This window comes from Ceratosolen solmsi, unplaced genomic scaffold (assembly GCF_000503995.2).
Source record: "Ceratosolen solmsi marchali unplaced genomic scaffold, CerSol_1.0 scaffold48, whole genome shotgun sequence".
Taxonomy (NCBI): Eukaryota; Metazoa; Arthropoda; class Insecta; order Hymenoptera; family Agaonidae; genus Ceratosolen; species Ceratosolen solmsi.
Window position 1 is genome coordinate 1,419,034 of NW_011948440.1, and position 17,439 is coordinate 1,436,472.

Below are 17,439 nucleotides of genomic sequence, written 5' to 3' on the forward strand. Positions count from 1 at the left end.
TAAGAAATCAATCTCCATTGGGTTAATAAAATATTTGAAATTGAAATTTATACCTCAGTAATAAAATAAAATCTTACTGTATAATATGAAGCTTTTGTATTTAATTTTAGTTACTTATAATTGATAATTCGATTAGATATTGGTTTTGTATCGCTTAGTTAACTTATTTTCTATTGTGATTTAATTAATTTTATTTTGATAAGCAAAAATTCAATTAAATTGAACATTAATAATAAATTAATAATAATTCGATATGGATGAGTTTAAATTAAATTTAATATATTTCTGGATTAACATTTATCAATTTATCATACCATGAAATAATTTTATTATAATTGCTTAAGTATAATATTAATTGATTTAGTTTTTAATACTCTACAAGCATTATTCATAATGCTATTTTATTAACTAAATTACTCTCTATCAATCTAAACATTCTTACATTTATATAATTTAAGTATATAAATAATACTTAGCCATTAATAATTTAATTATATAATTATTCTACCATCTGTAATATATATTTTTAATTTATTCTCATATCTTTAAACGTAATTTTATAAATAATATGGAATATCATGTAAATGTATATTAAATTATTTTATTATTTAATAAACATGACAAGCGAAGATATATATTAAAGAATTAGTTTCACTGTCATCGACAATTGAATAATTATTAATTTTAGGTTTTGAAAATAATTTATCCTTTAACATTTATTCTAACATATATTGCCATTACAATTGAATACATATTTCATTATATATAAAAATTAATTTTACAAATATTAATTAATAACATATTTTTAATTCGCAGATTTTAAGAAATATTGCATATAAATTAAATAGAATTGACTGCATATTCGAAATTCCTACTTTTGTATTTACAAGAAATTTATATACATATTAAATTACTTAATTATATATCTTTATTGTAAGTAAACTTTATCCGTTATCGAGCTTTAGAATTTAAGTATACACGACCTCGCTTATCTGCAAAAATGGAGCGTACTAGATATTTAAATTTTATTCTATTATTCTTAAATTAGTTATAATGACAATATTGACTACCAAACGAATGAAAATTCATTTGATTCGATTGAATTTTATTTAAATGTATTTCGTTATATAAATAATTTTCTATAACTGCTTCTCATAAAATATCCTTATAAATTTCTGATCTTTATTTTCATTAAAAATAAATACGTATTATATTTAATAGATAAATACTGAATTTCCACAGTACCTGAAAATGAGATATTATAATTTAATGATATTATAAAGTCAGCATATGAAAATGAGGTTGAAATGAGGTTGAAATGAGTTTTCGTAATTTCTGAGTCCATTCATTCATCTAGTCATAAATAATTTATTGTATTGTTATGAAATTTATTTTCGATAATTCAATGAAGGTCTGTTAATACAATTTTCAATTATTGATTTTTATATAAAGATCTGTTTTAGAAATAAAGTATAACGTTCTTATTTGAATATTTTCAAATAAGAATTACAACGTTCTCTTCGGTGCCTGTATTTATTTAAATAATGTTTAAAACGTATTACATTATTAAAATAAAATAATCAGACATTAAATTGAAATTAATTGATAATGAATTAATAAAATCAGTGTTGTAGTCGGTAACGAATTTAGTTGGAATTTCTTCCTTTAATCAAGTTACTTTAATCGTGAAATTGCAAGAATACAATTTAAGTATAATCGAGTTAAAGTACAGCAATTAGATTAATAACGGTAAGTAGAATGCATTGAAAAAATGATTATAATCATATGATCAATTTAATTTGAATAAGTGTTGCATTATCCGAGAAATAACAAAACAATACGATGAAAAATGTGCTCTTTAAATTTTTACTCGTGTGCTATTAAAACAAAAGGTGCATTAAGTCAGATGGAAAGTTTTAAAGGATTTGAGAAACTCAATACCCACTTAACGCGACAGATTCTCTCATGCAATACGATCTACTACGCAATTAGTGATTATATCGCCTCGTCTGTGAAGCGATCGATCACTCATAGCGTTTGAAAAGTTAAGTGGAAAGTAATATGAAAATTTACTCGTCTACTTATGATTCTGAGCTCTTTGTATATTCATGTAGGCGTGTACTCGATGATTTGTTGCCAATAAACTTTGCTTTCCACCTGTTACTCGCTTTGTGAAACTTAATGAAATCTTTAGTGGTGGTCGCGACGTGGCAATAAAATAGTTGAAAATGAGTTGCGCATCTATATCTATAGAAAAATATATGGAGCAGCACTATTGTGGATTTTGATGTCTCTATAGAAAGACTTTTCTTATGATCAGAAGAGCAGTGTTAAAGAATTGTTTATTATACTTTTATTGCGATCTAATAAAATCTGGGGATAAATAAAAGGCAGAGTGATATTAGTTATATAATTTTATTTGTAAAAGGTTAATGCAACGCGTTAAGATTTCGGTTAAATGTCTTTTAGTAGTGCCTTTATTTTTTAAAAAAAGATTATTTGTAATGACAATAAGAACAACAACAATTATTATTATTATTATTGTTCATAAGTTATAACTGTACATAATATTAATATCGTATGTTATTAAATTTAATGAAATTCATATATATATACACATGTATATATATATTGAAATTGAAATATTAACAATATTCAAGTTATTTAATTACACTATTCATATTTTATAAAATTCTTTTTGTTTCTTTTTGTTTTTAACAACAATTTCTATAGCAAATAGCAATTCTTATTTAACAATAGTAATCATTATTTTATATATAACACAATTTATTCGTTAATATCGAAATGCACCTTGTCATTGATTAACAATTATAAATAACAATTGAGTTATTATAACATTATTAATACAAGCTTATGCATATTTTTATAAAAATAAAAATTAAAAATTTTATCTTATCTAATAAGGTAATAAGCATTTAACCTATATTTTGTGTTGCAATTATTATTAAACTGTTTCATTGCCATACTTAAATAAAATGAATTTACATAATTAATAAATTGTACTAATCTTGAGATTAGGCGGGTATTACTGTTGATTTTCGGTGTTTATTAAAGATTTGAGCATATATGGAGTAATCAATTTACCATTAAATACTACAGTTCTTAACAAGCTTATAAATATGATAAATTTATTTACATGATATATTAACATAAATTAAGTAAAAAATAAGTTTCAGTAATATGAAACGAGTTACTTGTCCTTCCAAGCCTCATATCAACTCTTCAATTTGGAAATCGAATAATATACTTTTCGTATCTTACAGCCCTTGTTCGTTGCCCAGTCTCGCAAAAAGGAAGACTGACGACAATGAAAGAGGAGCACGCCCAATTGTTTCATAACTGATCCCCCCCATGGTACGACGTGCGGCACAGTGAATGGAAAAATGACGAGTCAATTGCATCGTCATTATGAAAACCCGCCAAATCCCCATCCGTAGAGAAGAAAAGTGACGATAGGCACGACACGGCGGCATTGGGCACTCGATTCGTTACGGCGGTCGCTCATGACGCACGGCGCACTGCCTCGCATTTTATTTATATTTATGCCAGCCGAAGGATGAGTCGAGGACTCTGGCGCGAGTTTGATGTCGGAGCCGCTGCCTCGGTAATGCACTTAAATAAAAACACATTAGAGAGGCAGAGTCGCAAAAATTGTTTCGCCTCGCTGTTTCGGATCCTCGGGCTCCCCTCCCAATCCTGGGCCAATCCCGCTTCCAGCTTCCACGCTCGTTTTTTGCCCGCTTTCTCGATAATTTGCGGCGATTTCGAGCTTTGCTCGCCTCCTCGCTTTGATGCACTTCGCGTTTCATTTATTCTTTTTGTTTATTTTCGAGCTGTGGCTCGGATAGCGCTATTTTACGGAATGCAAATGTTGACTTTTTATTTGACATAATGGACACAATTTTATCAAGATGAAGACTATTTGTTCCTCTTTGATGAACTTTGCCAGTTATTTATTTGTTTTGCTGCTTTTTTTATCTTTTTTGTGTTGAGCTGCGGTCGTAGTAAAGTAATTTTGCGGTATACAAATGTTGACATTTTATTTCATATTATGGTTGAAATTATAAATAGGCTGCGCATATTTTTTACTTGTTTTCAATGAATGTTGAAATGTTGAATACGTGTACATTATGTTTCGAGACAATTTAATATTTTTTATAATTATATTGTTGGATGTGTTTCAAGTAGTAGTTGAGAAAACTTCGTTATTGGACTATTCACTATCTTATTAAATCCGTTAGTCTCAATTGTTTTTTTTTTTTATCTTTTGTCTTTTGTTTTTGGCTTATTTTTATATTTATAACAATTAAAAGGATCGCTAATAAATTTGTATTAGCAAATAAATAAATTTGTATTAGCGAATATAAACAGCTGCAATTGATTCATTAGAACTTAATAGTCGTTCGACCGCGAATTCTCTACAAGAGCATCTTATTAAATTATGAAAGTATAAAGCTTCTATAGAATTAGCAAGAATTTGTCAGATTATCAATTACAGTTTTAATTGCTGAAGTAACGATTTGAAACTTTTTATTAACTAATTATTTTACTACAGAATAAAAATAGGTTTGATTGTGAAACAAAATGCATTTATTTCATTACTTTTTATTTCACGAAATATTACAATATTCCATCCAATATTTACTTACTTTAACTTAATGAATATTTAGGATATATTCAAAAACTGATACAGTCTGTTTATAATTTTGATTTTCTTTTTTACTCTGACTACTCGTGCGTACTATAATGTATATAAAAATAAATATCTGTAAAATTATTCTCATGATTTATTTATATAAAACAAAAATTAAAAATTCAGTTCAAATTCAAAATGACGATACGACTGAGTGAATATGTGCGAATAATGTGCTGGTAGGTAGACAGCCAAAAATCGATGATCGATGTACCGAAGTGATCAATTTGTGTTAACACTGCATCTTTCTCTGGTTCGAGTGATATTCCATCATTATAAATTCTTTCTTACTTACTCATATCGCATCTGCAATCAATTATCGCTTTAAAAAGAATATTTCTTGTGTACGTATAATGCGCCTCTTATTGCACCCTAAACTTCTGTTTAAGGTTTGTCCGATGTATTAATAATAGATATTTATGTCCTGTAATATATATTCGGCATGTTATTATTTATGAAGGTTATTTTTTAAACATATTTTTAAAATATTTCTTTACGATATTGATTCATGTTATGGAGCAATTTAAAATGCAAACGTTTTAACATTAATTTGGTGAGATATTCCACACATTTTATCCGTTCAACACTATTTTTATTTGGCAAATATTTTATCTCCGGCTTTATAAATTAACCCTGAAGTGTAGAGTATACTTGACATTTTTAAAACGACAGCTAAAATCAACAAAGACAATTCGTTCGAGGAGATGAGGTTGTCTTACGGTTTTACTCATACTTTCTTGAAAAATTCAATTTCCCGTACACACATGACCTTCCTTTGTATACCTACTTTTGTTATATAGAGTTAATAATAAAATTGCATAATAATGTAATGGATAAAAAAATAAGATATATCGCTATGTAAGGCTAGAGATTTTTAATAAAAATTTTTTCTACCTGAAAATTTTTTCTCAAATATATTGTCGGACTATGTATTCATTTTTAGATATAATAAGTATTCATTTCTTAATATAAATATTTTACATTACGTTTTGCATTCATAAACTGTCGAAAGTAGTAATTCTATTGATTGGACTTTGATTTAAGTTCAATTAGTTATGGAGGATTGACATTTTAATTCGAGTTTTTTTGTATGCTACGAATAAAAAATAGTATAGAGTTTTCATAGGTTTCTTGGAGAATCAAAATCCTATATATTTTAGACATGATCCTCTTTCTTAACAAATTCATAGCTTATAAAAGGAATATCAATCTATATAACGTACAATTTAAATGGAAAGTATTTTAAATAATAAAAGAATAAAATGAAGTTCTTTTCTTTATAATTGTTTTCTATTTTTCAATTAATTAATTTTTTTTTTCTTTTACTTTCTTCATATTATTTATAAAGTTCTCAACCTGTTTATTTCGAGGATATAATTTACGAATACACAATTTATTTAAGTTTTATTATTATTATATAATAATATATCACATTTATAGCTCATTCGATATAAATATATATATATATATATATAATATTAAAGCTTAAACATACAAAATAAATATCTGAGGTAATGCATACATTAAAAAATGAATGAACTATGTTTAAAAAATTAATTTATTGAATTTAATGTATTAATAAATGTTAGTTACATATTGTACATGGTAATTGGAGGATGCATATAGAATTTTAAAAAGGACCGATGTGTTCCACATGAAGTATATATTTTTAAATTCTACGGGCCAAATTAAATTTGAACCCGTTCCAAATTGTTAACGTTATAAGCGTCAAGTAGCGTAATTCTTCATTAAATGTGATTATTATTATTCTATAAAAATATATATTCGAAAGTTTGAATGTACTTGTATAGAATTTAATAAAAAATTAGAATAAATGAGTCAGTTAAAATTAATGACCTACATTGAGTAAATTTCCATGTAATGGAAATTTTTATCCTTAAATATGCACTTAATTTTTCAAGATGCAGCCGACTGAATCGAATCCACAAAATTGCCGTAACATTCGTTCAACTTAAATATTCTACGAGGAATGTCACCATCACATGTCACCAAGGCCAGCCTTCGCTTAACGATATTGCCCGTCCATCTTGAAACGCAACGACGGCACAGACTCCTTTCGGCATTAATTATAAGGATCCGTTGCTCGTTGCTTATTTCGCGCGACCGATTCGTAATTATAATTAGCCGTTTGGTTTCGTTGGTGGCGTAAAGTTTACTCAGCCTCGCGATTGATCACAAAGTATTACACGGCGAGCTACAAGACGAGACGAGGAAACCCCTTTGGTAATTTGTCAAAGTTACGGAGAAGTGCGCCGTGAGTTTCATAGTTTGGCAGCCTTGCCAAATGGAAATCCAACGGATATATTCATAGGGGCCTCGGAGGGGCAGGGGGAGTAGGCTTTGAGTGACGGCTCGTCCCATGACCGAAACGGCCTAATCAGTCGCTAGGAAATTCAGATCCTCCCCGTGCCGTAGGCGCCCAAACCGTCTCATAAATCTCATGGATTAGTTTTAGCGCGTGTGACAAGAGCTGACGGTGACGGTGACACTAAGGGTCCTTTGAAATTTTATGAGAGTCAATTGTGTGGTCGACGCTAGAGCACTGCGGGCTAAAATACTTTGCACGTATCTTAAATACAGACGACTGATAATTTGAGAAACACTTTGCCGATGCTTGGATTAGGTGGTTCGATGCAAATGTATTTTTGCGAAATAATTTTTAAAAAAAGATCTATGATTGATTATGTATGATTGGCAGAGCTTCGTAATCCTTTTACTTTAACTATTATAATGTTGTTGTGAGCTAGGATTCATTTACAATTCATTACCAGGCTGTTAAATTACTTAGGCGCGAAATTAATGGAAAATTTGTAATTTATTGTTTAAAGTTTTTTTTTTTAATTTTACTACATCAATTCTATGGCCAAAACGAATTTAATATATCCGTGCAGTCTGAAAAATGCGACGTTCATAGTGTTCAGGTCGTGATAACGTTATGAAAAACGAAATTATGGAAATTTCAACTTTACTAGATGTTATTTTGATTTTTTACGATATGAAAGCAAAATCATATTAAAAATTAAAAAAAAAGAAGGTGGAAACAACTATTTTTAGATTTTCAATTTTTTACCTGATGAAAATTGGAAATTTTTTTTAATTATTTAAAACTTCCGAAGGTTTAAAATATTAATTTTATTTATAACTAAGAAAGTAATAAAATATTTTAGCGACGCTTAAATTATATACAACTTTAATAATTCTTAAACTATATAAGCGTTGTTAATTTAATTTAATTCAACTTATAAAAATTTATATATATATATATATATAATTTTACTTTATAACGGTACGTATAATGCATTATCATATATTATTCTTATAATACTCCTGCATCGGAGAGATAAAATATTATCCACAAATTTATTAAAAATATTTTTTATTTCTATTTATCCAACTGAAATATGAAAATATAAAACCAATTTATCTGATGCAAAACTTTATAAGCTTCACAATGCTTTTATAGTGAGACTTTTAGTTTTTGCTTTGCCAAAGTTAACGCCGTCAAAGCAGAGGTTTCATTTTTAATAGCTCGCACGATATTTATATTCACGATATTCACGATATTCGCTGTCATTTCAGAGAATTTTCATCATTGAAATTGATGTCAAAATTTTACATTGTATTGTTATCAATGTATAACTTGTAAATTCGGCGTTTAAGCAAAATTCTGTATTCCAATGGATAAATTGAGCCCCGGCAATCGTTATTTTATATACTCTATTTTAATCTATAAATAAACATGATACAATAAGAAAACAATATTTATAATAATTTAATATGCGCAATGAACGATGCTTTATTAACATTGCTTTTTCTTTTTATAGCTTATTATATGTTTGGAATAAAATTAATCAATGTAATGGAGAGATACATAGTTTGATTAAAATGCATTTCTTAATAATCCTTGATTAATGTATACAGTTAAACAGAGAATAATTATTAATATTCAAATTGATCTTTACCATTGGATACAGAAATGTTCTGCCAGCACTTACCAATTTGAATTGGTAATTATCGAAATCAAAACTCAAACCATTCAAAAAGAGAATTTAAATAATCTTTCATTTTCTCACGGCTGAATTTTCACTCCTGTCAATAATTCACTATCAGAAAAAAGAATTAAGAAAAGAAAAAAATTAAGCGAGTCAGCCAGGCGCTTTAAGAACGATCAAAGGAGGTAAAAGTAATAAATTCCAGTGTGCCTTGATCGGTAGCCTCGGTTATAAAGTTTTTAAGAAAATCAGGTGTACATGTATGGGCGGACACACACGCGCGCGCATACATACAGAACCATCACCGAATAATCATGATCTCTTCTTTTTCCAAGGCGTTCTTCCACAAATTTCCCGTCGTCGCCGCTGTGCTTTTTCTCAGTCTCTCGGAGAAGTCCGGCGGAGTCGTCGCACTTTCTTCATTTCCGGAGCCGGCACCGATTTTTCCTCTCACCCCCTTCCCTCCCCAAGAACTTCTGAATTCGACGAATAGTGTCGTGCTCGAGCCCCAAACTCGCTCCTCTCTCAATCTTACCTCGTGCCACCTTGAGATCGCCTGGCGACTTCAGGACGAGGGCTTTGTGCAAACCGTATTGGCTGTCCATTAGCGAAAAAAGCGATTTAACGAGAAGTCACTTTTCTTCGGAATCTATTTTAATGGAAGGCTCTTTTCTCTACTTTCTTTAGTGCTTTCAGTGACTATTGATATGATTCTTAGGAGATAAATTATAACAAGGGTATTGCACTCTAGGCTGTAGTAATTTTAAGTTGACCTTCGACTGACTACTGTATGTCGCATCATTATAATGTACAAGATTCTTAATTAAGCAACTGCAATAGTTTCGCTTGACCATACAAGCCCGAGAGATGATGCCGCTAATAATCATCTTAAATAGGATGCGGAACATAGGAGAATGTAGTTTTCTCATATTATGATAGTACAGTAAAGTCTAGAATTATATATTTTGGCATATAGCCAAATGATTTATGAACGCCCTTAGCAATAGATCAGTAAAAATCGTCGGTTAATCCAGAAGGAACGTACGCGTAGCTCCAAATAGACTGTTTGACGCCCGTAGAGTGGAAAAAATCTCGCTGAAAGCGCTAAGGGAAGCGCAGGCATCAAACGCCAAATCAAGCAAACAAAAAAAGAAAGAAAGTTGGGGCGAAAGGGCAGAATGCGGTGAAAATGACACGGCGAGTGGGCGTTATCAATCAGAATGACAGAAGATGTGGGAGCAACTGGCTCGGTCCAGTCGTTCATCAGTCTATGCCTTTTGGATTCGTTTGCGGCGCCAATCAGCCAAACACATCACCTCGAGCTCGTTCCAGACTTTTGCCTCTCGGCGGACGTCCGACGCACTCGACGCTGCCGGCTGACATTTTCCAACGTTTCCGTTGGATCGAATTCGGTCGCTGGTCAAACTTCCCGAGTGTTTGCGAAACGTAGATAGAGATAAAATATCGAATAAAACAGTCGGGCGTCGTTCTCTATAGAAGAGCTATTTAAATAGAGGGACGTATAATTATTATCTCTACTAGCGTATGCCATCAAGATAATTAAGAATGTGTATTACCAGTCCCATATGCAATAAGTATTCTGTATCACAAGACTCAATCTATTTTCTATGTAATCGCAATCACAATCGTAAAATTCGCGTTTTACTAGCTTTACTTTTTCAATGAACTTTATTTAAACTTCATTTAACTGTACTTAAATCTAGTTTTTATTCAAACCACTCGCATTATAACTTGAACTCGTAAAAATGGTTATAAAAATAAGAGCTTAATTGAAAAACGTAATAAATTACAATATTAATTATTAAGTAATTGCATAAATTATTATGGAGTAAAATTACTTTTACTTCTTATAAAATTATATTCAGTATGTGAATATTTTAAAGAACGATCCTGTATTTCAACTTTTTGAAAAAATCGTATGTATTTATAAGTATTTATATTCACGTTAAAACGACATTCCTGATTATACAAATTAACTAGATACATACTATAATTCTTAACTTCTCACTGAATTTCCACTCAATTTATAGACTCTGTCTAGTAATTTAATTCTAATTTAATTAAAAAACATTTAATGGTAAAAGAAATTATTATCGTTCACTAATAAATTTATTATTACATGGAAATGTGACAGTGAGGTATGTGAATCTATAAATATATATATATATATATATATATATATATATGATATAGTGAGTCTATAATACGATTAATCGGTCGTGTTCATCTATATTCATAATAAGACGTAATTGATAATCAGATTTACATAAAATAATAAGAAAACAAATATTTCGTTGCGAATGACCTCGGGCTAAAACGAAAGTTTGCCAACGTTTGGTTCAAACAAAAAAAAATCAATTTTGCATGTATTCATTGCCTAACGATAGTTCGGAATACTAGGTACATTGAAAATGCCTACGAACATTAAAAAGTTCCTTAGAAAAACGCTCACATTTTACTTCGTACAATAGAGTTTATCTTACGAGCATAGGTGGACTCGGCTTTGGATGCTAATCCTATATAAACTAGTACGAAACAGTTGTTTGCCATACGCAAACAAATTTTTAATTTATCCAGCTGAAATTTACTGGTAAAGTATGTAAGCCTGGAAATACCAGCTTCAAGTTGTTAAAATATTAGGTCTATATTATAATAAAAAGTCTTTAAACTTACAAATCATATATTTATATACGATTAAAGTGGTTTTCGGTTAATGTAGCTGTTAACTCTAAGAGAAACTATGTCTATTTATGTTAAGTTTAAGCGTATATTGGAAAATTTGATGTAGGCAATGAATAATAATTGTTGGTATGACTATGATTGAAAATTATATTCTTTAGTAATATTATAGAGAAAGTGTTATAGATAAAGTTTATAAGCCTATTATCTATTCATTAAATTGCAAAGTTACGTTTTCAGTGTTGCATAATTAAAAGTATATCACATTTCCTGCGAAGCTGAAAATTATTATTATTTATTACAAACACGAGAGCTAATAATTATTATAAAATTAATTAGTTTATATGAAGACAAGTTTAATGAAATATTTAATAAAGTATAGTACATTAAAGAATTAAGAATGCCTCGAGTCTGTAAGGTAAATTAAATTAAAAATTTTTAAATAGTAAATTAAACGTGACGCAAGTGCAACAGAAGCTAATTCTTCTACGTGAAAAAAACCTTGATGGACTATGTAATAAAGAAGTATTTGGAAGATTTATTTTAATAATATTGAAAGCAATCCAATTGATTTATAGGCTCAAAATACAAAAATATTAATTTGAAAAAGGAAATGCGAAACACATGTATGCAACATTAAGTAATAAAAATGAAAAATTTGAATAAAAAGAAAAAAGCTTGAAATACCTTAAGCTTAAGAGATTAGGATTTAATGATTTAAACATTAAGATCTTCGAATTAAATAACTTAGATTTGAAGACTGAAGGTTAAAAGTTTGAGGTTTAATGGTTTTGACTTTAGGAATTAAAATAAAAGACTTCGATTTAAAAGTTTCGTATAAAGGGATTGGTGTATCAGGGCTTGGGACATAAGGGTATGGAATTTAATGGATTACGAAACAATTCAATGTACTGATAGATAATCATCTGCGTTTGGTATATTTTATTAATGTTATAACGTATATATTGACATTACATTTAAATCTTAAAATACGTAGTTGGCAATTTATGAAAACCCGTTACTTATAAGGAAGCAAAAAAAATGTTATTTATTTGATTTCTATAATTAAAATGAAATATATTAAAATTTCAATTTAAGATTTAATATTTATTACACATCGAAAGTAAAGCATTGAAAGGATCTACGTGTACTAAACTTCAATATGCCATAGGCTATCCATTTGATATCTTCATCTGCTCAGACGAAAGACTGAATCATACTTCAACTTTCATGCAGAAGTATCTAATAAGTTTCTTACTTGTTTTTGATGAGTTTGGTTTTATAAGTTTCATGTAATTTTGTAATACTTGAACTCGTTAAATTTTCGAAAAAATGATTAGTGCACTCAAACTGCATTAAAAATTTTCAGTAATTTAGATCAAATTGCAGTATCTTAATGTGTAGCAATTCAGATAATATGGAACTGTATTTTGTTTTTTTTTGTTTTTTTTTTATTTTTTTTTTATTTTTTAATATAAATAAATATTATTATGGTATTGTTTTCTTATGCATATTATCGTATTCAAATTATAGATAACGAAAACTTTTATTAAAAATTATTGTATTTTATTCCTTTTCCTACGACCAAGCTTTTTATAATTATCATAAAAATTCAATATAAGCAGATGAAATATCTCTTTTTTCTTTATGAAAATATACATAAACAGAATTGCATAGATTATTTGTCTGATAAAATTATAAAATCCGTTTTGAATTTTTTTTTTCTTTTTTTTTAGCTACAGTTTTCTATGATGACATAAACAATTTATTATTATTCTATATATATATATATAAAGAATCCTTACAACGTTATAATTCTTTCGAAATATTTTAGTGAATATTTTTCATTGTATTCATATGAAAAATAAATTCTTAGATTTTTGTTTCATTCATCTAGATTATTACAATAATTTTATATTACATAATTGTTTAATTATAAATTTCATTATAAATTCATGGATATTAGAAAATATTTATTTTGCATTAAAAGTGAATAAGAAACGTGGATGCAAATAGATGTTATATATATACATACATATATATAATATAATAAATATAATAATAATAATAATTAAAAACGTTAAAACTTAGATTAATTTAGTAAATAAAATTGAAAATAATAACATTATAAATGAGTTTTATCATGAATCAACAGATTATTTTTTAAATATGTTTAAACTTTATACGATAATGTTTTACTAACACTATCTTCTGATAGTCCAGAAAATTTTCATGAATATGGAATAATTTGAAATTAATGTTTACATAATATACGGTTGAAAAATCAAATAATATTAAGTAATTAACTTAATTGGTTTCATTTTATCTTTTAAATATTTATTTGAAACATCATATGGCTTGCGCATGATTAAATTATTGATAAATTTCAACTAAAAACTTCACTTAAAAAAATTATAATTTATGTTGAGAATTATTATTTAAATCAAAAAAGGTAAGTTTTGAATCGATTGTACTACATTAACATTTTAATTTATTCCTTTTAAAATACAAAACTACTTTATTAAGTATGGAAAACTTTCCTATCATATATACTATATCTTATACAATTATTAATACCGAGATATATTATTTAGTTGTAAAATGAATTTATGATTGAAAAAAAAGTACTCTAAATATGCTTCATATTTAATTGATGTCATTAAATTGGCATGAATAAATAAATCTATCAAATACCATTTGCATGGATTAATTTGACACTTTACACTCGATGAAAGCTACTTAACTTTCACTCTGCCCAAATAAAAAGTCAAAATTCCTGTAAAATTTGAATGAAAAAAGAATGATGATGTGATTTTCAAGTGAAACGAATGAATAGATGCAATGAATGAACGAAAATTGGTGTGTTTGTATATAAAGAATCAGCGCGGGGAAACCTTAATCGTGAAATGAAAAATTCATCCTTCCGAACATTGCGCGACATTGTCGGGCGTAATTTTCGCGGTGCGCAGTATTCAGTACTTTCAAAAACAATGTGACGACAGGCGAAATCACCCGAAAAACTAAAAGCTCTTGGAGATGTCAAAGGCGTCCATGAACACACGTATTTCGAAAAGCTTACAGAGGCTTGGCCGAGTTTCTGTTGTCACGCTCGAAATTGCTCTTGCGAGCGCGTAATTTTTCTTTGTTTCTTCTTTTTCCTTCCTTTCTCGCATTTCGCATCAAGGTATTTCCAGAGATGCCGTGAAAGGCTTATAAGTAGATTATGTTTTTAGTTTATGTTCAAGAATAATGTACTTACTTTTCCATCTGGGCTGCATACTTTTATCCCAGCGAGCGAGACTGTTAGAAGGACGGATGTGGACCGATTGTTGTACTGTAATAAAGAAAGAAATTTCTTTTACATATATGTTTATATTTAGATAATTGGAGTGTGCAGAATTTTATTTGATAATATATAGAGTATAGCTGATAATACAGAGGAGGCAAGAACTTGAATAAACGATTATGTTCACTAGACACATGAGAACGCAATTGAAATAAAGGATGAGTAAATTATTTTGCCAAGTTTTATAATTATTAACTTGTTTCAATGCCACGCACAAAGCAAAAACCTTAAAAGGATATTTGACTGCGGATATTTTATGTAAACGTATTTGAATGTAATTAGAAGACGAACATTTTGAAAATCAACAACAACTAGAAGATAAATAATTTTATATTTATCTTTCTCGTAATATCATGCATCGGTTAGCGAGAATTAATTTTATATATAACTCTAACGAGGATTTCGATAAATGCCTCGACGGAATGAAAATAAAAATTACGGTATTTTTTAAAGTGGAAAAAAGAGGTGATTAAAACAATTTTCGATTAACGGTATGCGAGTGTAGTGAAAAAAATTGTACCGCTAAATTAAATGTAAATAACTAGCATACAAAAAAAGCATATTTATATTAAATAGAATATAAATTTATCCCTTTAAATTTTATCCGTAATATTTTCTATGTCTTATCGTGATGTCTTATCGTTCGACTATTATTTGTTACTAAAGTATGTGCACTCAAAGTATTTATCATCATCAAGAAGTTGAGGACCACGCTGGGTCATTTTTTCTTTCTTTCTTTCTTTCTTTTTCCTTTATTATTTATATTTAACAATATTATTTTAAATCATCATTACTTTATCATCATCGATTATCTAATTACTATGAATTATATATATAAAGCTCTAAGTCAGCATTATTATTATTTAAAGGTAACGAACTTTACTTTTCTCCGCAGCCTCCACCTCCGATGGACCCCCCCCCCTCCAGGATCGACTATTATTCCCCATTGAGTACGCAATAGCTAATAAATAAATATTATTTACATGTAAAGGTCAAAACCCCTGTCCAGGTGTCCTTTACGGGCATTAACAAGCGCCAACCTCATTATTAAACGCCATGGAATAAAAGCTAACGGGCCTTGAGACGCTGAACGCGTTCACATTAAATTAATATTAATAATGCAAAAGTATCGGAGGCTCCGTTCATTTGACTTCCTTCCAAAACGGCCAATCGGCTTGCTTACGATCATAATAAGAAAGCACCCTGACCCGGCCTCGCTCCATTGTCTTCATTCTCGCAGGGCCGTAACGGGGCCATTTAATAACGCAGGCATGTACGCCCTGAGGGCCATCGCGCATAATCTCGCCATATTGGGCGGCCATTATCACTTCTCGCCCAGGGCGCGGACCTCGCGGTGGCAAAGGTAACGGCCGACTCGCCGGCTCAGTGGGCTTCCTCCTTAATTACATTGCGCGGCTCCTTTGCGAATTTTTAAGGATAGCCACTTCCACGTGCATGGGTTTTCGCTAGCGTGTGTATGCCACTTGGCGTGCGTTAAGCACGCGATCTCGCGTTAAAACGGCAGCCGCCTGTCTTTCCCATCGTGGCAATTAAATGTTTGCGTTCGCCTCGTTGGGGGAATTTCTTTTATTAAAATTCCTTGGACACGGTTTGCATAATTCGAGGCGACGGGAGGAGAGAGTTTTTGAAATGGTCGCCGAGTCAGCCGGGGCGAGCGGGTATCGCGCCGAGTCTTGGACTAAAATTTTTAAATAAATTCGCCTGTGAAATTTCGGAGAGCAAGCAGCCCGATGAGGGGATTTTTCTAGCGGCAATTTAATCCGGCACTTCGACTGTTCACGTTAGAACGCGGCAAATATATATATATATATATATTCATCGGCTGTGCTTACGATGAATTTTCTCCAGATAATCCGCCTGATAGTTTCAGTATTTTACCTCAGTTACAGGGGAAAGAAGTATTATTTTTATCCGATTTTTATCGCACCCGTGATTATTAATATTCGAAACGTCTATCTCCGGAATGCCAAATGGAGGTTGCATTTTTTTTTTTTTTTTTTTTTTATACTACTGATGTATATTTAAATTCGTTGATTACCTACTAATTCTAATTCTCTTAGTGCGTGTTATTTAATCATTACCCAATTTTAGGTAAGTTAAATAAAATGTATGGAATATTTCATGCAAAAACTTGAAATAAAATATTTCAATTTTTATGTAGAAATATTGTATACTTTATTGGGATATAAGTATTTTTATCTACTATGAGTTTTCATTTGAAATTTCATATTCTATATTAGTTCCTAAAATTTAAGAAAAAGTTTTGTTTTCATTTGTCTTTGACGAATCAAATACTAATTTTTTTTTTTTTTTTTATTTCTGAGAAAATGTGCTAATTCAAAGGCAAAGGCTGCTGCTCGCACTCTACATACATAGTTATCGCCGTGTGAATGAATGCTCCAATAAAAGCGCATAACTCGTATGAAAAAAAAGAAAAAACAAAAAAAACTACTGCAGTATTAAAAAATTATAAGATCCAGTATCCAGTAAGTGTAAGTAGGTGATGAAATTAATTTTTCTGGCGACTCGGCCATCAACAATCGGTAAACGAAAGTCCAGCTTACTTAACGGATGAATTAACCGGGCAAAGAAAGAAAACGACCAAAGCGCCCTTTCCTACATAAAAACTAGACGTAACGCGAGTT

At 29.6% G+C, this 17,439-nt stretch overlaps 1 protein-coding gene across 1 annotated transcript in view; it reads right to left on the minus strand.

Moving 5' to 3' along the window:
- LOC105365630 (homeobox protein 5-like) overlaps positions 1-17,439 on the minus strand; it is a 374,046-nt gene that overhangs the window by 176,425 nt on the left and 180,182 nt on the right. Inside the window, exon 4 of the mRNA XM_011503844.1 lies at positions 14,687-14,761. Within this exon, the coding sequence (XP_011502146.1) occupies positions 14,687-14,761 (75 nt within the window). The remainder of the gene's footprint in view (positions 1-14,686; positions 14,762-17,439) is intronic.